The following is a 25,800-nucleotide window of genomic DNA, read 5'->3' as shown; positions in this document are numbered from 1 at the left end:
ACTGTGGAAAATTCTTCAAGTGATGGGAATATCAGAGCACCTTACCTGCCTCTTGATAAATCTGTATACAGGTCAAGAAGCAATAGTTAGAACTGGACATGGAACAACAGACTGGTTCCAAGTAGGGAAAGGAGTATGTCAAGGCTATATATTGTCACCCTGCTTATTTAACTTCTATGCAGAGTACAGCATGAGAAACGCTGGGCTGGATGAAGCACAAGCTGGAATCAAGATTGCTGGGAGAAATGTCAACAACCTCAGATATGCAAATGATACCACCCTTATGGCAGAAAGTGAAGAGGAGCTAAAGAGCCTCTTGATGAAAGTGAAAGAGGAGAGTGAAAAAGCTGGCTTAAAACTCAATATTCAGAAAACTAAGATCATGGCATCTGGTCCCGTCACTTCACGGCAAATACATGGAGAAAGAATGGAAACAGTGACAGACTTTATTTTTTGGGGCTCCAAAATTACTCCAGATGGTGGCTGCAGCCATGAAATCAAAAGAGGCTCGCTCCTTGGAAGAAAAGTTACAAGCAAACTGGACAGCATATTAAAATGCAGAGATATTACTTTGCTAACAAAGGTCTGTCCCAAAGCTATGGTTTTCCCAGTAGTCATGTGTGGATGTGAGAGTTGGACTGTGAAGAAAGCTGAGTGGTGAAGAATTGATGGTTTTGAACTGTGGTGTTGGAGAAGACTCTTGAGAGTCCCTTGGACTGCAAGGAGATCCAACCAGTCCATCCTAAAGAGATTAGTCCTGAATGTTCATTGGAAGGACTGATGTTGAAACTGAAAACTGCAATACTTTGGCCACCTGATGTGAAGAACTGACTCATTCAAAAAGACCCTGATGCTGGGAAAGATTGGGGGCAGGAGGAGAAGGGGACGACAGAGGATGAGATGACTGGATGGCATCACTGACTCAATGGGCATCAGTTTGAGTAAACTCAGGGAGTTGGTGATGGACAGGGAGGCCTGGCGTGCTGCAGTCCATGGGGTCGCAAAGAGTCAGACACAACTGAGGGACTGAACTGAACTGATATTAACACTTGAACTCTGGGCCAGCTTACATTTATCCTGTTAGAAATTTAACTCCCCCACCCCCACCCCCGCACAGAATGCTTCCATGTTATGACAGTTACCTTCTTTAGTCCTTTGTAAACACACAAAATGTTATATGGCTAAATATTAAAGCACCCATGTCAGCATCCTTTAAATTACCTAGTGATCATGCATACTGATTTTGTGGTAATAGAGAGAGCCGAGGAAGAATCTTTGTTAATAAACCAATTCCATAATTAAACTTTAAATATATTTCATTCTGAATTAAAGTATGACAACATGAAATCCAAGGTAGAGGGCAAGGGCAAAAAAGTTATTTCATGACAGATCAGTGAGGTGTCTCAGTCCATTCACGTGTCCTGGGTGTTTAAAAAAGTTACACATCAATGATCATGCACCATTAGGTAAATAGGCAACAACACAGAGTCTTGTGTTGGGAAAAAGGGATTACTTCCTCTTTCCAAAGTGAGGTCGTTCACCTGTTCTACCTCTTCCAGTTTTTGATTCACAGTTACTCCCACTATTCTTTCCCCCTCTGCTCCCTTCCTTTAATATTGGCACCCTACTCAGTCCAATACTGTGTTTAAATATTATGACAGTTGTAATTAACATGTACTGAGTTTTTCCCAGGCACTGGACACTGTGTTCTGAGCTTTACAAACATCATGTCTATTTAATGTTCTGCTAAGTGCTTTTTATTAATTATCCTTTATTAACTCTTGGAGCTACTCTATAAGGTAGATGCTATTATTATTTGCATTTTGCAGATGAAAAAGATGTGGATCAGAAAAAAAAATGATTAACCTGCCAAAGGCCACCTAGCTAGTAGGTGGTGGAGCCAGGGAATTGCCCAGGTCTTCCTAACTCTAGGGTCTGTACTCCTAAGGTCTCAAACTTTCTTTTGTCCCTACTGCCTACCATTTCCTGTTGCCTTATTTCCTGTTTTCCTTTGGACTCAGATTTACTGAATGGGTCTGTGCTCCGGCCAGAAGTCATCTCCCTTGGCCACCAAGCTCTGTTATCCCCTGATTCAACTGGGTCACCAGCATCTCCTCTTTCTTTCCAAATATTGCCTTTCTCCCAGGTTTTGTCATTTTGCTCTTCTCTTTGCTAAAAGCTCTTTTTTAATCTTGTAGACACTTGACCAAGTCTCTCACCCTGACTTCTCTCCTGAATTGTACTACTTCTTTACTTACTTGTTAGATGTTTCTACTTGGATGATTCCCTACCATTTCAAACACGTGCCTCAAACATGATTTTGCTTTTTATTGACCTCCGAGTTTCATCTTAATTTTTCTATGTAAAGACTCCATCAGCTCACAGTCGCCTTCACAATAAAGTCCACATTTTACTCAGGCATTAAAGTTCTTCTAGATAACCCTTTGGTGGAACTTTTCAACCTGATTTCCTCTGTTCCCTAAAATGAACTACCATTTTAGCCAGACTGATTGAGCCACTGTCCTCCAAATATCTGGTTCACCTCCCTGCCATCTTTTAAGACCCAGTGCATGGTCTGCTTACTGTGAGAAACCTTTCCTGAGCACTCATCAGGAACCAGGCATAAGGTGTTATTTCATCTTTTCCTGTGTCCATGCTTGATCTCCTAAATTACTCAATAGATTATGACCTTTGTAACCCCTCTGGTATCTAGTGTGGCACAGTGCCTGGCACATAGTCACTACTTACTAAATATTAGTTGATTGATGGGTTGTTTAGTAGGAGGATAGAATGAATGGAGAGGGACTGGCCACAAAAATGTATCCAGAGAGTTGAACCCTTTTCTGGAGGACAGATACTATCTTTTCCTCATCTTTTTATATTGGGAGCTATAGCTTGTGCCTGGAGCACAGTAATTGAGTTCAGCCAAGCAGTGACTCTGTGCCAGGCAGTGTGCTAGGTGCTGGGTAAAGTTTCTAAATGAATGAAGGACTTTTGAAGTTGTGCCTCTGTTTCCCAACTTCTATTTGTCCACCTTTCCTGCTGGTGAATTTCAGTGTTTCTGTGGTTGTCAGGTATTAAGAGTCCCAGTGCACAGCCCAAGATGCTTCCTCTCCAGAATGGGTCTCTTCTTTAAACTGGGGCTGTTCCCCTGGTATGCCAGAAAACCTCCAGGTTGGTCACAGCTCTTTCTGGGCTCAGCATGTAAGGAAAACTTCACCCAGGTGATAGCCAAGAAGCGTCAAAGAGGACAGGAAAGTCAGAAGAAACCAAGATATCTTGGACCACTAGATGATTCCTGGCAGGAAAGGTAAGGCCCTTCCCCTTAACAAGTCTGAATCTCTGGGCCTGTAGGCTTGACGTGCAATGTGGCATTGCAAGGACTCAGAGGGCACCTCAGGTAGGATACCCAGGACAAACTGAAAACATCTAAGGAATGCTGATGGAAATGCTTTGGGATTACAGAAAATATTCTTGCCTTTACGTGTGTTTTTGGCAGAAAGGGGATATTAAACTGCGATCCTGTGTCTATAAAGGTCCAGGATAGGTCTGCTGAAAACAAGGGACTTGGAGATGAGATGGATTAGAAATGAATAGTCTCACTGCAGTCATGCAAATACAAATATACCTCATTTTATGCAACAACTGTATTTTCTAAATCAAATTATATTTTAAAAGTGTTAGGGAGGTGAGCTATTTAAAGGAACCCAACAGTGAAGCCTTTTTGTAATATGATTAATTACCTCCTGATAAATCTGGATTTTTCTTATATTAGGTTTGCCCATCTGTTCAGCTTTGTTAAGCAGATAGCACCAAAACGGGCTCTTCTCCCAGACTCTTATCTCCCTGGGGGCCTGAGAGTTAGGTCTTCTGAATGACAAGTAAAATGCCGGAGCAAATGGCCGCAGGAAGTACTTTTGCAGAGTAAGACGCTTGGTACATATATAGATAATGAATTAGGTACCTGGTTTATTTTATTCAAGGCTGGCTGATGTTGTGATGCCACTCTGGAGGCTGAGCTATGAAGAGCAGCTCAAGGTAGGGACCCAGCTCAAGTCTTTACTACTCCATCCCATCAGGTACTAGACTTGTAGGAAGCTTGGCTGGACAGCTCTACCCAGATGCCCCAACAGGTCCTTAAAAAAGCAATATGCTAATGACTCTGAAACTTTCACTTTAGGCCAGTTATGTCTGCCAAACACTAGAGCCTTATATCCAAATGCCTGTTTCCTTTCTTCCTTGATTGTTGTTGTGTGTGTGTGTGTGTGGTACTTACAGCTCTGTGTATGTGTGTAGCAACTGTTCTTGCTCTATATATAGCTGCACTTTCCAACACGGGAGCCACTAGCTACATGTGGCTATTTAAATTTAAATACAGTCAATCCTGCTCTAATGCTTGTTTTGAAAATGAAAATTTGTTCCAACAGATTGAGGTCTTAGGGAACAATTTGAACATAATGCAGATTTCATGTTTGCTTAGGAATGACTTCATCCGTAAGAAACGCAAGATAAAAGGGTATCCATACCTAGCTGAACTGAGCTGGGTATGAATTCATAAAATGAACACGTGTACACATATCATACATCTCCCGGCTTCCTCAGTTCACTGAGTGTATTATGAGCCACACCCATTCACATCTGCTGTGAGAACTTTCTGTTCCACCCACATAACCCTCTTTTCACCATCTCATGGTAACTCACAAGTGGACAGCCACTTCCGCAAGCAAGTTTCAGGTCTTTGTGGTAACGTGCCATCTCATTTATACATTGCTTAACCATTTAACATGCATAAAACTGTGTTGTTTTTATTAGTTTCCTACACTTTCCGTGAGTGTAACTGATAAAGGTTTGAAATGTGAGTGTGCAACCCCATTTTCCCACGAGCCCTGTGATTTGTTTGGAGTACTGTGCATAGTATGGAGTAAGAATGCTTGTCATACATGAGAGCAGAGCCAACTGTTATTAAAATGAATTAAGATGAAAAATTCAGTTCCTCAGTTCCATGAGTCACTTTTCAAGGGCTCAGTAGCCACCTGTAGCTAGTGTAGGCTGCCATATTTTAGTGAACATAACACCAATAGAGAACATTTCCATTATCACAGCAGGTCTACTGGACAGCACTAACATATAGCTGGAGTGTTCAGTCTGAAAGGTCAGATAGAACAATGAGTTTACACAAGAGCTCACTTAACCTTTTCCCAATACCATGTTAGATCTGTGGCTGTCCCATCATTCTGAGTTCCTTATCTGCTGAGACCATGACCCAAGGATTCATGGGACCACTTTCTCTCATCCTGTTTGTTTTCTGTTCTTTGAGTTGATACTGCTGGAGTTGTTTGTGCCATTGCTTATGTTCTTTTGCAGGTGAAATTTGAAGCTCACAAGAAAATTTTACAGAGACTAGAATTTTACCTCCAAGGGCTAAACGGCGTCAATATGACAACAACTGGACCCAGATCCCAGGGGCTCGGTTGTTTTCTCCAGCCTATTATACCTTCTGTAAGTCCATACTGCCCTATCCTTTATCTGCTAAGTCTCCTTAATAGCTAATAATATCAGCCAGTACTTAACTGGGCACTTGCTGGGGACCAGGCTCTATGCTAAGTGAGTAACATGCATCCTTGTCTTGTTTTACTGTTTCCAGTCACACTGAGGGGTAGACACTATCATTTTACAGGTGAATACTTGAGGCTCAGTGATTTTATTATTTTTGTCTATTTTAAACTTAATTTTTGGCTGCACTGGGTTTTTGTTGCTGCACACAGGCTTTCTCTGGTTGCAGCAAGCAGGGGACTATTCTTTAGTTGTGTGGGTTTCTCATTGTGGTGGCTTCTCTTGTTGGCAGAGCACGGGCACTGGGGCATGCAGGCTTCAGGAGTTGTGGTGCATGGGCTTAGTTGCTCCATGCCGTGTGGAATCTTCCTGCAGGGATCAAACCCATGCTCCCTGCATTGGCAGACAGATTCTTAACCACTGCACCACCAGGGAAACCCAAGAGATTAAATGATTTACTGAAGGACACACATCCAAAAAGTGCCAGATCTACTTAAGTTGATCTGATGCAAAGCCACTTTTTCAACCAGTACACACTGTTTCCTCCTTAGAAGGATCTCAGACTTTGGAAAACTTCTAATGAACCTGTAGAGAGGCAGAATTTAATTTGTGGTTGACAAACTAGGGCCCAAAAGCCACATCTGCCCTGCTGCTTGACTTTGTAAATAAAGTTTTATTGGAACACAGCTGAGCTCACTTGTTTATGGATTATCTGTGGCTACTTTTGCACTGCCATGGCAGAGTTACATAGTTGTGATAGGGACCATACAGCCTGAAAAGCCTAAAATTACTTACTGTCTGGCCCTTTATTGGGTTTCCCAGATGGCTCGGTGGTAAAGAATCTGCCTTCCAATGCAGGAGACACCAGAGACATGGGTTTGATCCCTGGATTGGGAAGATCCCCTGGAGAAGGGAATGGCAAACCACTCCAGTATTCTTGCCTGAAAAATTCCATGGGCAGAGGAGCCTAGCGGGCTATGGCCAGGGGGTCACAGAGAGTTAGACAAAACTAAGCCCACATGCACACTTCCTTTATTGAAAAAGTTTTTCAGCTCCTGCTTTATGGAAGTATTGGAGCTCTTTTTCTTCTATAAAGTGTCTATGGGGTGCTTTTATCTTCTCAGCCATGGACTTTCATGTAGTCATACCTCCCAATCAAGCATCTTTTTTTTTTTTCTTTCTCATCCAGACAACACTCTTTTATTCTTTGTATTTGTCCTGCTTGGTTTTAATTGACCTATTGTCCCTATCCTGTCCTTCTGCCTTCTCCAGCCTGTCATTGATGGCTACTGAAATAAGTCCACCTTCTTTGTGAACTGAGGTCCAGGTGGCAATCCAAAGACTGTGGGGCACTACCTGGGAACTTGGAGAGGTCAGCTGGAGCCTGTGCCTAGTAGAAATAACAAACCCAAACACTGAGAGGAAAGGGGAGATTGCAGAGAACAGTGTCTGTGGGAGTGGAGAGGAGTGGAAAATATGGAGGATTTAAAGGAGAAGGTTGAATTTGAAGCCTTTGATGCCCCATGAACTGTAGCCCCACCAGGCTCCTCTGTCCATGGAATTCTCCAGGCAAGAATACTGGAGTGGATTGCCATTCCCTTCTCTAGGGGATCTTCCCAACCCAGGGATTGAATCTGGGTCTCCTGCATTGCAGGCAGATTCTTTACCATCTGAGACACCAGGGAAGCCCAAAGGAGAAGGTTAAATTGGAAGCCTTTGATTCAGAGCACGATCACAAGGTTAATTGGAGATGTGGTGTGTATATATACAGAATGGAATATTACTCAGCCACAAAAATAATGAAATAACGCCATTTGTAGCAACATGGATGGACCTAGAGATGATCGTATTAAGTGACATAGTTCAGTTCAGACCAGTCCCTGAGTCGAGTCCGACTCTTTGTGATCTCATGAACTGCATCGTGCCAGGCCTCCCTGTCCATCACCAACTCCCAGAGTTTACCCAAACCCATGTCCATTGAGTTGGTGATGCCATCCAACCATCTCATCCTCTGTCATCCCCTTCTCCTCCTGCCCTCAATCTTTCCCAGCATCGGGTCTTTTCAAATGAGTCAGCTCTTCGCATCAGGTGGCCAAAGTATTGGAGTTTCAGTTTCAACATCAGTCCTTCCAATAAACAATCCAGGACTAATCTCCTTTAGGATGGACTGGTTGGATCTCCTTGCAGTCCAAGGGACTCAAGAGTCTTCTCCAACACCACAGTTCAAAAGCATCAATTCTTCAGTGCTCAGCTTTGTTTATAGTCCAACTCTCACATCCATACATGACTACTGGAAAAACCATAGCCTTGACTAGACGGACCTTTGTTGGGAAAGTAATGTCTCTGCTTTTTAATATGCTATCTAGGTTGGTCATAACTTTTCTTCCAAGGAGTAAGCATCTTTTAATTTCATGGCTGCAATTACCATCTGCAGTGATTTTGGAGCCCAGAAAAATAAAGTCAGCCATTGTTTCCATTGTTTCCCCATCTGTTTGCCATGAAGTAATGGGACCAGATGCCATGATCTTAGTTTTCTGAATGTTGAGCTTTAAGCCAGCTTTTTAACTCTCCTCTTTCACTTCCATCAAGAGGCTCTTTAGTTCTTCTTCACTTTCTGCCATAAGGGTGGTGTCATCTGCATATCTGAGGTTATTGATATTTCTCCCAGCAATCTTGATTCCAGCTTGTGCTTCCTCCAGCCCAGCGTTTCTCATGATGTACTCTGCATATAAATTAAATAAGCAGGGTGACAATATACAGCCTTGACGTACTCCTTTCCCTACTTGGAACCAGTCTGTTGTTCCATGTCCACTTCTAACTGTTGCTTCCTGACCTGCATACAGGTTTCTCAAGAGGCAGGTCAGGAGGTCTGGTATTCCCATCTCTTTCAGAATTTTCCACAGTTTATTGTGATCCACACAGTCAAAGGCCTTGGCATAGTCAATAAAGCAGAAATAGATGTTTTTCTGGAACTCTCTTGCTTTTTCCATGATCCATCGGATGTTGGCAATTTGATCTCTGGTTCCTCTGCCTTTTCTAAATCCAGCTTGAACATCTGGAAGTTCACGGTTCACGTATTGCCAAAGCCTGGCTTGGAGAATTTTAAGCATTACTTTACTAGCATGTGAGATAAGTGCAATTGTGTGGTAGTTTGAGCATTCTTTGGCATTGCCTTTCTTTGGGATTAGAATGAAAACTGACCTTTTCCAGTCCTGTGGCCACTGCTGAGTTTTCCAAATTTGCTGGCATATTGAGTGCAGCACTTTCACAGCACCACCTTCCAGGATTTGAAATAGCTCAACTGGAATTCCATCACCTCCACTAGCTTTGTTTGTAATGATGCTTCCTAAGTGGCATAAGCTAGAGAGATAAAGAAAAATATATTATATTGCTTATATTTGGAATCTAAAAAAAATAATACAAATGAACTTATTTGCAAACCGGAAATAGACCCACAAACACAAAACAAATTTGTGATTACCAAAGGGGAAAGTGAGGGGAAAGGATAAATTAGTAGTTTGGGATTAACCTAGACACACTACTGTATATAAAACAGATAACTAAGAAGGACCTACTGTGTAGCACAGGTCCTTGTGCTATATATTAGACTCAACTGAATATTCTGTAATAACCTGTAAAGGAAAAGAATCTGAAAAAGAACATATATATGTATGTGTGTATATGTGTATATATCTGAATCACTGTGCTGTACATGTGAAAATAACACAAATTGTAAATCAACTATACTTCAATTTAAAAAGACATAAAAAAACTAAGGTTAGTTGGGGATACTTTTTGGTGAGTAATCATTCTATTATAGTGCTAGCAATCAACCTCCGCTCCCAGCTTTCTTCCTCTAAAAACCATATGCCTGAGACCTAGTAAGCACTTCATCAATGTTAATACTGGTACTGGTGCTCTCTCATTATCATCACTGTCGTCATCATTGTCGTCATTATTGTCTTCATTTTATGTTACTTTCTGTACTAACAGTGGTCTGCTGCTTATTAGAGAGATGCCTTTTTTATTTCACATCCCTAAATCCCTAAAAATCAGAGCTTTCTATGATAAATCTACCTTAAAAAGAATTGATAAGGAAGGTGAGTTCTGTGAGGGAAATCACAATGTCATATTTCTGATACTTAGTTCCAGTATCCATTCCCAGATTCCATTCCTGAACTTTCCATTTGCCCATTTTCAATAAATTTACTTGAAAAACCATCTTTTTATATTAGTCACACTGTTTAATATCCATATGCCTTAGACTACAGTTCATTAGGGCAGGCACTTGGGTTTCTTTTTTCCCCCTGTGTACTGAATTAAATGAGTATATGACGTCAGTGTTCTGTTATTCACTAACAGAAAAACAAAATCCATTACATTTTATTTCCATCTTAAAATCTGAACAGAAAGCATACATTGTCATATCATGCATTTGTGGCAGGAGAGAAAATATTGAGAACTAGCTTTGTTAAGAATAGGTGTTTTAATGGCTAGACCGGGAAGCAGGTTTTTCCTCTGAAAAATGCCCTTGAGCATGAATTAGGTACTTTGCTTCTTCACATCTGCATATGCCTCTTTGGAGGAGAGGATTTGAGTTGCCAGACATTTTCTTCTAAATTATCTTTTAGGAAGAAAACCATGTAAATCAAATTCTTTTTCTTTCCGTAGACAGGGACATAGTCTGTGTACGGTCTAACCGTCTGAAAAACATCCCCGAGAAACACAGTCAAGTGGCACAGGTAATAAAGAACAAAGAAAGGCTGGTTGAAGATGACCCGAGGCATTGCAGTCTAACTACAGCAACGCTGACATTTGAATAATAGAGCCGCATCTAGTGCTGCAGGGGAGGAGGGGTTCTGTTCTGAAAGTGTACCTCTTAACGTCAGAGAGAACATTGCTAGTGTTTCATTTCAGAGAGGATGGAGAGGAGAGAGAACTGCATCCATTATTGCAAATGTCAAATGTCCAAAGCATTTAATAGGGGGGAAATTTAGAACAGAGAGGTACTGATGAGGACAGGATAGCAAGCAGCATGTGTCTGAAATAGTGGGATGGCTAGTGTTTTCAGCAGAACAAGGTTGAAAACTATAATGAGAGATGTGGGCGTGGGCATAAGACATCTACATCATGACATTTTTACATCCTTCTGTTTCATGTACCCATTATTTACTGAGTACCTACTATGGGTCAGGCACTGTGGTACGTGCTGGGGATTCCGGGGTGACTCAAACATGGTGCCTGCCTTCCTGGGACTTAAAAAGGCCAAAGCCTTACTTATGAGGACTAAACAAGACTCCCAACTGACATACTTGTTCCCTATTTATACTTACCAGTATCCATCAGCTTTATGAGACTTGGTGGTTCCTTCTGATAGGATGCATCTTGATCTCAAAGATTTCCTGGCCAGGACATAGCTCTCATCACAGGATCATTCTCCAGAAATCTTCCTACATGACCCTTATCAGCATCTTCTCCCATTGTATTCAGTGACTATTCTAAATTCTTACCTGTCCTTGAATTTCCTATCCCATCACGTTTACCCTTGCTTTTGACAGATGGCTGTGCCTGGTTCTTTGCTGGAAAATTAAGACCATCAGATGAGAACTCTCTTAGCTACTTCCCCTACCATCTACCAATTTTGCTGAAACCATACCTGCCTTTTTCCTCCTATCAGTGAAATGCTGTCAGTTCTCCCTGTCCAAGGCTGTTCTTGAAATACCATCTTGGACTCGTCTCCTCTCTCCCCAGGATCCTTGCTCCTTCATTACATTCCCTCTTTCTCCTATTTCTTTACCTCTTTTTCCCCACTTCTGTCAGTTCTTTTCTTTCAGTTCATAAGCATGTTCAGTATCTTTCATCTTTTTTAAAAAAAATCTGATGGTTCTTGCTTCTGCCCCCAGTAATCCCTAGAAATCAATCTTTCCAAAGTTATCAGTGAGCTCTGTTTTGCCAGATTTAATGGAAACTTTCTGCCTGCAACTTATTCAACTTTTCTCTGCCTTTGGCACCACTTCTTATTCTTATTTTCCTCCTTGGGAACACTGTTTTTGTTTGGTTTCTGTGATACCATTCTCTGATGGTTTTCCTCCTGTTTCACTGGCCAAAATCTCTTAGTCTTTCTCATGGGATCTTTTTCTCATTTTCTTTCCCATGATAGGTGTTGGTGTCCTCCAGGACTCTGCCCTTGGCCTTCTTTTTGAATATATTCATGGGAAACTGCACAGCCCTATAGCTGATGATTGGAATTAGTCAGTTCAGTTACTCTGTTGTGTCTAACTCTTTGCGACCCCATGGACTGCAGCACACCAGGCTTCCCTGTCCATCACCAACTCCCGGATTTTACTCAAACTCATGTCCATTGAGTTGGTGATGCCATCCAACCATCTCATCCTCTCTCATTTCTTCCTCCTCCTGCTTTCAGTCTTTCCCAGCATCGAGGTCTTTTCAAATGAGTCAGTTCTTCCCATCAGGTGGCCAAAGTATTGGAGTTTCAGCTTCAGCATCAGTCCTTCCAGTGAACATTCAGGACTGATTTCCTTTAGGATGGACTGGTTGGATCTCCTTGCAGTCCAAGGGACTCTCAAGAGTCTTCTCCAACACCACAGCTCAAAAGCATCAGTTCTTCAGTGCTCAGCTTTCTTTATAGTCCAACTCTCACATCCGTACATGACGACTGGAAAAACCATAGCTTTGACTAGACGGATGGATGATTGGAATGACCACCTATAAATTGACAACTCCTAAACTTATATTTTCATTCCAGCTCCCTCTTGAGCATTGTCCTGCAGAGCTGTTCAAGTCAGCATTGGCCCACATCAAGATTTCTCAACCTCTACACTATTTACATTTTGAATTGAATAATTATTTATTGTTTGGGGCTGTTAGGTGCACTGTAGGATGTTTAGCAGCATCCCTGGCCTCTGCCCTTAGGGGCCATCAATCAGTTGTGACAGCCAAAAATGTCTCTAGGTATCTTTTGTGCAGTACAATCACCTCTGGTTGAGAGCATTGCCCTAAACTAAATATATCCTCTTCCCTTTCCAAGTGTGCCCTTTTTTTGTCACCTTAGTAAATGGTAGCAACGCGTACTAGAAACATACATCATCTTTGCCTTCTCTGTATTTTTTATGGCTGGGCCATGCAGCTTCCAGGATCTTAGTTCCCCAGCTAAGGATCAAACCCATGCTCCCTGCGGCAGAAGTGCAGAGCCCTAACCCCTAGGCCAGTAGGGAATTCCCCTAGATTCCTCTGTCTTAATCCCACCTCTTCCTCCTCAGCTGCATCTAATTTTCTCCAAGTCCTTTCAGTTTTCTTTTCCTTTTTTTTTTTTTTTTTGGTGCTGTGGGGCAGCAAGGCGGGGGGGTTGTTTGGCTTTGTTCTTATTTATTCATTGGGTTCAGTTTTTCTTTCTAAATTAAATAAATCTTGACTCCACCCTTTTCTTTCTATTTCCACCACCGCTATCACTATCATGATCACTACCACTCCAGTCCAAGCTTCCATCTTCTCTCAGACTGCTGCAATAGCTTCTAAATTGGTCTCACTATTATTTCGGGTCTGTTTGTTATGCATGTGTGTGTTCTCAGTCGTTCCAGTTTTGTTTGACTCTTTGCGACCTATGGACTGTAGCCGGTCAGGCTCTTCTGTCCATGGGATTCTCCAGGCAAGAATACTGGAGTGGGTTGCTATGCCCTCCTCCAGGGGATCTTCCCCATCTGGGGATTGAGGCTGTGTCTCCTGCATTGCAGATTCTTTACCCACTGAGCCACCTGGGAAGCCCCTATATTGTTATGATTCTGTAAATATTCACTCCTGAGCTAAGTAGATGTATTAAGATTTTGTTTCCTTTATTGTACTTTTTCTTTCATTTTGTATTATGGAAAGTTACAAACATATTAAAGTATAGAATGGTATAACAAACCACATATACCCATTACCAAGCTTCAATAACTATCAACACGTGGTCCAACTTGTTTTCACTATACTCTCACCCACTTTCCACTAACCCCTTTGGACTTGTTTGAGGCAAATTCTAGGCATTATATTATATAATATGCAAATACTGCAGGTTGAGTTTTAACAGAAAGAACTTAAATTTTTAAACATAATTTCATACTCTTGTCACACCTGAAAATAAGTATTTATCCCTTAATATCATCAAATACCTAGTAAATGTTCAGATTTGGCACTATATTATCTCATAAAAGGGGCTTCCCTGGTGGCTCAGATGATAAAGAGTCTGCCTGCAGTGTGGGAGACCCGGGTTTGATCCCTGGATTGGGAAGATCCCCTGGAGAAGGAAATGGCAACGCACTCCAGTATTCTTGCTTAGAAAATCCCATGGATGGAGGGACATGACTGAGTGACTTCACTTTTTTTCTTACCTCAAAAAGCTTGATTGTTATAGTTGGTTGGGTCAAACCAAGATTCAAGCAAGGTATACACATTGCATTTGATTAACATGTCTCTTTAGCTTCTTAATTTATAAGTACCCTTCCCTATTAATTTCTTTGTCCCTGCAGTTTACTTTTTAAAGAAACTGGTTTGTTTTCCTGTGGAGATTCTCACTTTCTGGATTTTGCTGATTGAATCTTCTTGATATCATTGAGTGTTCTTCCTCTATCCCCTGTATTTACTATGAGCTGGTAGATGTAGAGTGTTTATCAGAATCACGTTTGATTTTTGTCAAGAATGTTTTTATACACAATGTCTAATGGGCTGCCTTTTGGTGATATTAAGATTGAACCATTGATTCAGGTATCATCAGTCTCATCCACTCATTGAAAAGTTCCCTGTCAGCTTTCCACCTAATGGTTTAGCTGTCTTTGGTGATCATTGCCTAGATCCATTATTTCAGAAAGTGGTTACAGTGTAATGATATTCTAAATCTATCAGTTATTAGTGAAAATCCTTATAGAAATAACTTTTCCCTACCAATCCTTTGATTACTCTAAGGTACTCTTACAAGAAAGGCAGGATAAATCCTTGTTTCTTTGTCCTTCCTCAAAAGATGATCAGTTAAATGTGTTTGTTTGGTACCATTATGAATCATAAATTTTTTTAGCATACTTGATATATTTCAATCTACTACAGCTACTAGAGTTTTCCTGGTACTCAAAATATTCCATTTTTGGCCAATTGAAACCTCTTTACGTTGCTTATGAACCCTAGATGGCCCTGATAGTTCTAGAATGATATTTCTAGCACATCTAGTCCATTTTCTGTTTAGGAGCTGAAATCAGCCGTTTCTTCAAGGAATCCTTGTCTCGTTTAATGGGAAATGGTAGGGTGCTAGGTGGCTGCTTATTTATACTAAATTGGTCATATTTCAAAGCCTCTTAAGTGGACAGTGCTAGAAAATATTTTTTAGAAAAGAAAATATATCATGAATTTATAGCGATATACCCAAATCCAATTAAAAATTAGAGTTTTTACTTAAATTCTTTGATTTTATATTTTTATCTCCTGTCTCTTACAGTAAAAACTTTAGTCATGACAACATTAGCATAATTACAGTTTACCCTTGAACAAGGTCACGGTTAGGGGTGCCAACTGCAGTGCAGTTAAAAATCCACCTCTTATCTGCGATTTTTCATCTATGGATTCAACTAGCCGTGCATCATATAGTCCTGTAGTACAGGATTAGTGAAAAAAAAATCCTCCTATAAGTGGACCTATGAAGTTCAAACCCGTATTGTTTAAGGGTCAGCTGTACCTATTTATTCTATACAAGTCTTTATGTACAATTTCAGAACAGTTGTACTAATATTACTAACAAATGGTTACTGAAAAGAGTTTGAGATCTCTGTCCAGTTCTTTTTGTCAGATTATTGTGACTGTGAAGGAATTCATCTCTTTGTAGTTACATCACCAACTTGACACTTGATACATGGGTTTTGTTTTTTTTTTACTTTTTCCTTCTGATTGAATTCTTAAAATAATTTTATAAGATATTTACATGGTTTCAAAGTCAAATCTACAAAATGAAGGTGTATTTAGAGAGTTTTAGCTTTTACCTCTGCCCTGTTTACCCAGTTCCCTTCCTTCGTCCAAGGGTGACATTATTATTCACTTTTATTTATTTGTGAAAAATGGAAACATATTTGTATCTCCCCCTTTCTTAGCTAAAGGGTAGCTTAATGTGAACATGGTTCTGTATCTTTTAAAAAATTAATTTATTTTAATTGGAGGCTAATTACTTTACAATATTAAAGTGGTTTTTGCCATACACTGACATGAATCAGCCATGGGTGTACATGTGTTCCCCATCCTGAACCCCCCTCCCACCTCCCTCCCCATCCCATCACTCAGGGTCATCCCAGTGCACCAGCCCTGAGAACCCTGTCTCATTCATTGAACCTGGACTGGCGATCTGTTTCACATGTGATAATATACATGTTTCAATGCTATTCTCGCAAATCATTCCACCCTGGCCTTCTCCCACAGGGTCCAAAAGTCTGTTCTTTATATCTGTGTCTCTTTTGCTGTCTCACATATAGGGTCATTGTTACCATCTTCCTAAATTCCATATATATATGCATTAATATACTGTATCAGTGTTTTTCTTCCTGACTTACTTCACACTGTATAATAGGCTCCAGTTTCATCTACCTCATTAGAACTGATTCAAACGCGTTCTTTTTAATAGCTGATTCCATTGTGTGATATTGTAATATTCTATTGTGTATACGTACCACAGCTTTCTTATCCATTCGTCTGCTGATGGACATCTAGGTTGCTTCCATGTCCTGGCTGTTATAAACAGTGCTGTGATGAACATTGGGGTACACATGTCTCTTTCAATTCTGGTTTCCTCAGTGTGTATGCCCAGTTTTTTTTTTCCATTTAATAATGTACTTCCTTTTTTAAAAGAAAAATAGCTGCATAGTTTTATGTAGTGTGATGGATTTTAAAACTTTTGGTTTCATTGGCTTGATTAATTACATCATTTTCTCATTGGCTTAGTTTTCTATGAACCTGTTGCTTTTTGTTTCTTGTGAGTGCTCTAAGAGCTCTGTTGAACATTCATCAATATTATCCATATGGTCAAAAACTTGAGTTTAGTTTTTTTCCCTGAAGACCTTTCTTTCTGGAGAATCCATGCTAGGCTCCTGAGGGCTTCTGCTTGACTGTTACCTTGGGACTCCTTTTGCTGTTCTCCTCCTGTCCTTCCCCGTTTCTTAGATCCTCTGTCTTTTTCTGGTTTACATCCTCATTTGGCTGGAATACAACCTCCATTAGCTTCCTGAGGAAGGATACCCAGGAATAAGAGTCTTTGCATGTCTATAAATGTCTTCATTCTTTCCTGACATGTGATTGAGAGTTTTTCTAGATTTCAAATTCTAGATTTGAATCATTTTCCTTTATAAATTTGAAGACATGGTTTCATTGTCGTCTGACTGCTAGTGTGGTGTAAATTTAAATGCTACTTGAAGTTCTATTTCTTTGTAGATAATCTCTCCCCTCTTTTTCTGTCTAGAAACTTTTAGGAAATCTCTTCATCCCTGAAACTTCATGACCATGTGGCTCTTCTTTCACTCATGGTGGTGGGCACTTTGTAGCCTTTGTTAACCTGGAAGCTAGTACTTTCAGATGTAGGGAATTTTCCTGTGTTATTTCTTTAAATATTTTTTATTTTTATTTTTTGTCCGTGCCACTCAGCTCATGGGATCTTAATTCCCTGACCAGGGGTTGAACCCTGGCCTCTGCAGTGAAACTGCCAAGTCCTAACCACTGGACTGCCAGGGAATTCCCTATTTTTATTTTTTGAAGTATAGTTGATTTACAATGTTGTATTAGTTTCAGGTATACAGCAAACTGATTCAGTTATACATATATATTCTTTATCATATTCTTTTCCTTTATAGGTTATTATAAAATATTGAATATAGTTCCTTGTACTATATAGCAGATCCTTGTTGCTTATCTATTTTATATATAGTAGTGTGTATAAGTTAATTCCAAACTCCTAATTTATCCCTCCCCCAATCCTTCCCCTTAGATAAGTTTGTTTTTATATCTGTGACTCTTTCTATTTTGTAAATAAGTTAGATTGTGTCATTTCTTTGAGATTCTGCATATAAGTGATAGCATATTATATTTATCTTTTTTCTGTCTGATTTAATATGGTAGTCTCTAAGCTTATTCTGGAATGTGAAGTCAAATGGGCCTTAGGAAGCATCACTAAGAACAAAGCTAGTGGAGGTGATGGAATTCCAGTTGAGCTATTTCAAATCCTAAAAGATGATGCTGTGAAAGTGCTGCACTCAATATGCCAACAAATTTGGAGAACTTAGCAGTGACCACAGGACTGGAAAAGGTCAGTTTTTATTCCAATCCAAAGAAAGGTAGTGCCAAAGAATGCTCAAACTACTGCACAATTGCACTCATTTCACACGCTAGTAAAGTAATGCTTAAAATTCTCCAAGCCAGGCTTTAGCAATACGTGAACTGTGAACTTCCAGATGTTCAAGCTGGATTTAGAAAAGGTAGAGGAACCAGAGATCAAATTGCCAGCATCCTCTGGATCATGGAAAAAGCAAGAGAGTTCCAGAAAAACATCTATTTCTGCTTTATTGACTATGCCAAGGCCTTTGACTGTGTGGATCACAATACACTGTGGAAAATTCTGAAAGAGATGGGAATACCAGACCTCCTGACCTGCCTCTTGAGAAACCTGTATGCAGGTCAAGAAGCAACAGTTAGAACTGGACATGGAACAACAGACTGGTTCCAAATAGGAAAAGGAGTACGTCAAGGCTGTATATTGTCACCCTGCTTATTTAACTTATATGCAGAGTACATCATGAGAAATGCTGGGCTGGAGGAAGTACAGGCTGGAATCAAGATTGCTGGGAGAAATATCAATAACCTCAGATCTGCAGATTTGCCACCCTTATGGCAGAAAGTGAAGAGGAACTAAAGAGCCTCTTGATGAAAGTGAAAGAGGAGAGTGAAAAAGTTTGCCTAAAGTTCAACATTCAGAAAACTAAGATCCTGGCATCTGGTCCCATGACTTCATGGCAGATAGATGGGGAAACAGTGGAAACAATGGCTGACTTTATTTTTCTGGGCTCCAAAATCACTGCAAATGGTGATTGCAGCCATGAAATTAAAAAATGCTTACTCCTTGGAAGGAAAGTTATGACGAACCTAGACAGCATATTGAAAAGCAGAGACATTACTTTGCCAACAAAGGTCCATCTAGTCAAGGCTGTTGTTTTTCTAGTGGTCATGTATGGATGTAAGAGTTGGATTATAAAGAAAGCTGAGCACCAAAGAATTTATGCTTTTGAACTGGGGTGTTGGAGAAGATTCTTGAGAGTCCCTTGGACTGCAAGGAGATCCAACCAGTCCATTCTAGAGGAAATCAGTCCTGAATATTCATTGGAAAGACTGATGTTGAAGCTGAAACTCCAATACTCTGGCCACCTGATGTGAAGAGCTGACTCATTTGAAAAGACCCTGATGCTGGGAAGGATTGAAGGCAGGAGGAGAAGGGGACGACAAAGGATGAGATGATTGGATGGCATCACCGACTCAATGGACGTGGGTTTGGGTGAACTCCAAGAGTTGGTGATGGACAGGGTGGCCTGGTGTGCTGCAGTTCATGGGGTCGCAAAGAGTCGCACACGACTGAGTGACTGAACTGAACTAGGGTTATCCCTGTTGCTGCAAATGGCATTATTGTATTCTTTTCTTAATGACTGAATAGCATTACATTGTATACATGTATATATCGTATCTTTATCCACTCATCTGTTGATGAACATTTGGATTGCTTCCATGTCTTGGCTATTGTAAATAATGCTGCTATGGACATTGGGGTGCATGTATATTTTCAAATTATAGTTTTATCCAGATATGTGCCCAGGAGTAGGGTTGCTGAATCATATAGAAACTCTATTTTTAGTCTTTTAAGGAGTCTCCATACTGTTTTCCCTAGTGATTGCACCAATCATTCCTACCAACAATGTAGTAGGGTTTCCTTTTCTCTACACTGTGTCCAGCATTTACTATTTGTAGATTTTTTGATGATGGGCATTCTGACTGGTGTGATATATTATTATTTGAATTATCTCCTTTCTCTCATTTTATATGTTCTCTCTATACTGCTTGTTATTTAGACTTTGGACTTCACAAATTAATTCTGTAGTCTGCTACTCACTCTTCTATTTGCCATCTCTTTCCCCTTTTGTTCTTTTCATGAAAATTTCTTGACATAAATGCCAACATTTTTATTGTTTTTTCTACTACCTTTTAATTTTCGAAAGCTTTTCTTGTTCTCTCATTGTTCCTTTTGTATAGCATCTTCTTTTTTTTAGTAATATATGTGTATATATATATATATATATATATATATATATATATATATTTTGTTGTTGTTGTTCAGTTGCCAAGTCATGTCCGACTCTTTGTGACTCCATGGAAGCATGCCAGGCTTCCCTGCCCCTCACCATCTCTTGGAGTTTGCCCAAGTTCATGTCCATATATATACATATATATAAATATATATATTTTGCTTTTCCCCCCTGTTCACTGAATTATCTGCTTCCTTTAGGAATATATTTTTCTTGTTTGTTTTGGGCACTGTCTTTTGCAATGGAGGCTTTAATCAAATAGCTGGTTGGTATTTGCCTGACTTCATATTTTAAAATGAGGCCTTAAAAAATTGATTGGCAATTCATCTTGAATGGGCTTGTTGATTCTTGGCTTCACTGCTGGTGCTTATGGGTGGGGGCCCAGGTCTCTGTCTTGGGAGATCATTACTCTGAGACTTTTCAGTTTCTTGAGAGAATTTATATTGAATTTTCTTTTTTTAAATTTAATTTTATTTGTTTTCATTGGAGGCTAATTACTTTACAATATTGTATTGGTTCTGCCACACATCAACATGAATCCACCAGATGTATATTGAATTTTCCAGTGTCCATTGCTCTGCCACCACTCTGCCTGGTATTGCCAAATTCCGAGCTTTTATGTGTTCATTTTCTCCTGAGGAAAAAAGAATCCCCAATCTCCTGCTATAGAAGGATAGAGGTTTTTGGTAGGATGAGGTTACTTACCAGTTCTATGTCCAGACTTTCAACTAAATCCTGTGTTTAGCTCTATACCTTATTCCACCTCTGCCTCCTACAATACCTGTACTTCAAGTTTCAGTCTTTGCAGCTTGTGTGGAGCAGATAAGCTTTATATCTCATCAGATCCCTCTTTGTAGGTAGTCCAGATGTAGCTTCCTTCATCTTGCTAAGTCAGTTGCCACTACAGTCTGCTTTGCATCTTTTAAAACTTTATTTAGTTTGCTCTTGTTGTCTTCTCTCCCATTATCTCTGTTCTTTCTTTCATTTATTCATTCAACAAGTTCAGTTGAGTACCAAGGGCCAGGCACTGTTCTGGGTACTTAGGATATAATAATGAAGAAAATATCCCTTCCCTTGTGGAACTTATGTTTTAGTAGGGGGAGACAGATTTTTAAAAATAATAAAGTAAATCATATAATATATTAGAAAGTGATAAGTATGGCTGTGGTCTGAATGTTTATGTCCCTCCAAATTTTATATGTTGAAATCTTAACCCTCAGGGTAATAGTATTAGGAGGGTGGAGGCTTTGGGGGTTACTTAGATCATGAAAATGGAGTTCTCATGAAAGAAATTGTGCCCTTATAAAAGAAGCCCCAAAGACTAGGTTGTCCCGTCTGCCATGTGAGGTTACAGTGAAAAGACAGCCATCAGTGAGGAAACTGTCAGCAGACACTGAATCTGCCAGTATCTTCAGTTTGGATTTCCCAGTCTCCAGAGCTGAGAAATTTTTGTTCTTTATAAGTCACTTAGTTTATGGTGATTTTGTTTTAGCAGTCCAGACAGACTAAGATAAATGCCATGGGAAGCCTACAGCAGGATAAGGAGGATGAGAATTCATAGGTTTGGAGGAAATGTGGGTTGTAGTTTTAAATGGGATCAAGGCAGGCTTCATTGAGAAGCCTGAATACTTGGCATATATACTGATAGTGATACTTGACTAAATCAGTTTTCAACTAGGTATGTTAGTTGCCTAAAATGAGTAGCCCTTTCCTTCTCCAGGGGACCTTCCTGACCGAGGGATCAAATCCAGGTCTTCCAAGTTGCAGGCAGATTCTTTACCATCTTTTATTTTTTCATAGGAAACATTTAGCAGTGTTAGAGAAATTTTTGGCTGTCCCCACTGGGGGGTGGTTGGGCAGTGCTGCTGGTATCTGTTTAGTTAGTAGAGGCCAAGGATGCTGTTAAACATCCTGCAATGCAAGGAATTGGCAATAACGCCAAGGTTGGGAAGCTTTGGAATTAAGACTTAAAGGAAGTGAGGGTATCCGCCATGTGGAGGTGAGGGAAGACCATTCTAGGCAAAGAGAACAGCCATGGCAAAAGCCCTAAGGTAGGAGTGTGGCATGCTTTCTGGGGGAACTGAAAGTACACCCAGAAAAGGAACAGCAGATGAGGTAAGATGATATGGGCCAGAACATGTAGTACCTTAGAGGTCGTTGTGGGGACTTTGGCTTTTATTCTGAGCTATTGGAAGTTGGTGGGTCAAGATGAGGACTGCGAATTAACCATAGGGACCATTAGTGACTGCAGCAGAAGCTGTTTTGGTGGAGCAGTGGGGACCTGATTCAAGTGGGTGAACAGGAAGTGAGGAATGGGAGGCAGTGAGTATAGACAGTTCTTTTGAGAGTTTTGATTCAAGGAGGAACAGAGAGATGGAACAGTGGCTGGTGGGGAAAGTGGGGTCAAGAAGGTTACTTTTCTTTTTAAAGATAGGAGAGTAAGAAAGGCATGCTTGTATATTGATGGGAATGATCCCATAGTGAGGGGTGAAAATGATGCAGGAGAGAAAGAAGGGAGAATTGGTGGAGCAATGAGTTTAAAGTAGTTTATGTTTTTTATTCCTGTTTCATTTTAGTGGGATTTTTAAGAGGAATAGTCTGTTATTTTAACCAAAAGGCCCTTTTACTCTTAAAAAAATATTTTATTGAGGTATAATTGACATGCAGCATTGCATAAGTTTAGGGTGTACAGTGTGTTGATTTGATGCATTTATGCAGTTGACCCTTGAACAACACAGGGATTGGGCACTGACATTCTGCAGTTGAAAATCCACCTATAACTTTATAGTCAGCCCTCCATATCCTTGGTTTTCCCATATCTGTGGTTCCAGATCTCGAGTTCAACTAACCCCAGATTAAAATGACCACAGATAGTGTAGTACTTCTTAATTGAAAAAAAATCCACATGTAAGTGGACTCACATAGTTCAAACCCATGTTGTTCAAGGGTCAACTGTATATTGTAATATGAAACTTGGCATTCCCATGTAAGAATAAGAGTTTCAGCCTCTATTTTGTAAATAAACAAACCAAGGCCTTGGCTCATACAGTGGAGAAGCTGTATTTCATATTCACTTACCCATTATCTTCCAGGTCAGATTCAGCTTTTCAGTTCCCATCCTTCTAGGACCTCAACGACATTTGAATTTTGCCTCCAGAAAACCAGCAAGTAAACAGCAGTTGAACCAGTCTTTTTTTTTTTTTTTTTTAGCAATTTAAAAAAAATATTTATTTTTTGTCTGCATTGGATCTTAGTTGCAATTCGTGGGCTCTTCATTGCATCATGCAGGCTCAGTAGTGTGGCACTTGGGTTTAGTTGCTGTGTGGCATGTGGGACACTGGTTCCCCAACCAGGGATTGAACCCATGTCCCCTTAATTGGAAGGTGAATTCTTAACCATGAGGCTACCAGGGAAGTCCCTGAACCAGTCTTTCTTTAAATCACCAACTTCAAAATTTGGGAAAATATGTTCATTATAGTTAAGCATCTTATGTTGCATTTATATGAAATTATAGCAAAAGTAATTAAGTGCACCCTTAATTGATTTTTACCCTTTCAGGCAGTACTGGTTTCTGGTGTAACTCTCCTTTCCATGCACAATTTTGGGTTTGTTTGAAAATAGAGTGGACCCCAAACACATGTTTTATGAAAACAAGAGGACCTAGTAAATCAGATAATGTGTCCTGTTGTTGTAGCAACTGGCTTTTGTTTAAAGGTTGGCTTTAAGGATTTTTGATATCTCAACAACTCAATCAGGATTGCTTTTGACCTGTGTTTACCAGGACAAAATGAAGGATCTGACTAAGCTATGGTATAGTTGGTACCTGGTTACATGAAGAAATACAGAAACAATGGGCTTACATTAGGAGGTTATAATAAAAATGGAATTATAGCAGCTTAGTAGTATATTAGGAATTGCTGCCAGGAGGAATTCACAGAAATGGAAGATTACTGTATGCCATATTATGCATGCAATAAACTGAGATTCTGCATACAAATACCTTTCCTGTACTTTCATACCTTCTCTCAATAATAATTATTGAGCACCTGTTGTATGCTAGACTCAGGGTATAATTCTGTGTCTTCATGGAGCATACTATTTGAGCTACAATGGGTAGGATCCCTCTGTGAGGTCATAGGCAGGAATCGTATTTCTTATATCACTGCATTAGTTTGCTAGGGGCGCCATAACAAAATACTGCACAGACCAGGTGGCTTAAACAACATAAACTTGTTTTCTCATAGTTCTGGAGGCTGGAAGTGCCCAGATCAATGTGTCAGCAGGTTTGGTTTCTTTGGAGGCCTCTTTCCTTGGCTTTCAGATGGCTGCCTTTCTGCTGTGTTCTCATGTGGCCTTTCCTCTGTGCACATGTGCATCCCCAATGTCTCTGTGTATCCAAATTTCCTTTTTGTATGGAGATAACAGTCAGATTAGATTAGGGCCTACCCTAATTGCCTCATTTTAACCTAATCACGTCTTTAAAGGCCCTATTTCCAAACATAGTCACATTCTGATGTATTCAGGGTTAGGACTTCAATGTATGAATCCAAGGGAGACACAGTTTAGCTCATAATACTGTATCCTCTGGACCCTCAAAATTCATGTTCTTCTCATATGCAAATACAATCATGCCCATCCCAGCAGCCCCAAATTCTTAACCCATTCCAGCATCAATTCTTAAGTTCTAAATCTTATCTAAATGAAATATGGATGAGAGATACCAATCAAAGTATAAGTCATCCTGGGCTTCCCAGGTGGCTGGACAGAGGAGCCTGGCAGGCTATAGTCCATGAGGTCACAAAGAGTCGGATACAACTGAGCAACTGAGCATGCATGTGCAGCCCAGGAAGCCCTCACTTACATTGGGCTTCCCAACTGGCATACTGGTAAAGAATCTGCCTGCAATGCAGGAGATGGGGATTTGATCCCTGGGTTGGGAAGATGCCCTGGAGTAAGAAATAGCAACCCTGTCCAGTTTTCTTGCCTGGAAAATTTCATGGACAGAGGAGCCTGGCAGGCTGCAGTCCATGTGGTCGCAAAGAGTTGGACATGACTAAGTGAGCGCACACACACATAATTCATCCTAAGACAGAATTTCTCTATAGCTGTGAACCTGTGAAATGGAACAAGTTAACTGCTTCCCATGGGAAGCAGAGGATAGTCATTCCCATTCCAAAAGGAACAAATTGGAAACAAGAAAGGGGTCACAGGTCCCAAGCAAGTTTGAAGCCTAGCAGGAAATTCCATTTTAAGGCTCGAGAATAATCCTCTTTGGGTTAATACTGTCTTCCAGGCTCACTGGTGTAGTGGGCCCACTCGGGTGGCAGCCTTGCTGACTGAAACCACCGGGGTTCAGACACCCTAATGGCCTCATTTTAATCTCTTTAAAGACCTCATCTTCAAATCTAGTCACATTCTGAGGTACTGAGGGTTCAACATTTGAATTAAAGGGGAGGGATGTATTTTAGCCCATAGCAGTCACTCAGCATGAGTAATCAGCTGTCAAACTTTGTTAGTTTTGCCTGTGTTATAATACTGTTTTCTTCCAGTACTATGAAGTATTCCTTTAACAGTCCCCATTGGGGCCCTGCCTTCTGTTTCATGAAGGTGGGTACTGGCGTGAGCTCACAGTCTGCACCAATAGCCAAGGGCACACAATGGCCATCATCATTTTTTTATCCCCAGGAATTAATGCAGAGACTCAAGGAATGACAAGGGGCAGCTTCTATAATAATCCTTACTATCATTATGCTGTAGTTGGTGTTGAGAGGTTTCAGGGTAAATAGCAGATACAAAGCATCCATGGAATGTTTGTATGCATTAGAAGGGTTAGGGATGATGATGAGGAGGAGGTGGCCAGGATTCTCTTTACTATGCTGCTGAC

General features: G+C 40.4%; 1 protein-coding gene across 1 annotated transcript in view; it reads left to right on the top strand.

Annotated features, from left to right (window-relative positions):
• Positions 1-1,341: 1,341 nt before the first annotated feature.
• Positions 1,342-25,800, top strand: part of TRMT2B (tRNA methyltransferase 2 homolog B) — a 39,607-nt gene continuing 15,148 nt past the window's right edge. The window contains 7 exon segments of the mRNA XM_013976140.2: positions 1,342-1,353; positions 3,075-3,310; positions 3,984-4,038; positions 5,365-5,499; positions 6,826-6,925; positions 10,225-10,295; positions 25,466-25,591. Coding sequence (XP_013831594.2) covers positions 1,342-1,353; positions 3,075-3,310; positions 3,984-4,038; positions 5,365-5,499; positions 6,826-6,925; positions 10,225-10,295; positions 25,466-25,591 — 735 coding nt within the window.

The sequence above is a fragment of the Capra hircus genome, assembly GCF_001704415.2.
Source record: "Capra hircus breed San Clemente chromosome X unlocalized genomic scaffold, ASM170441v1, whole genome shotgun sequence".
Classification (NCBI taxonomy): domain Eukaryota; kingdom Metazoa; phylum Chordata; class Mammalia; order Artiodactyla; family Bovidae; genus Capra; species Capra hircus.
The sequence above is the reverse complement of the archived record's forward strand: the minus strand, read 5'-3'. Positions and strand labels throughout refer to the sequence as shown.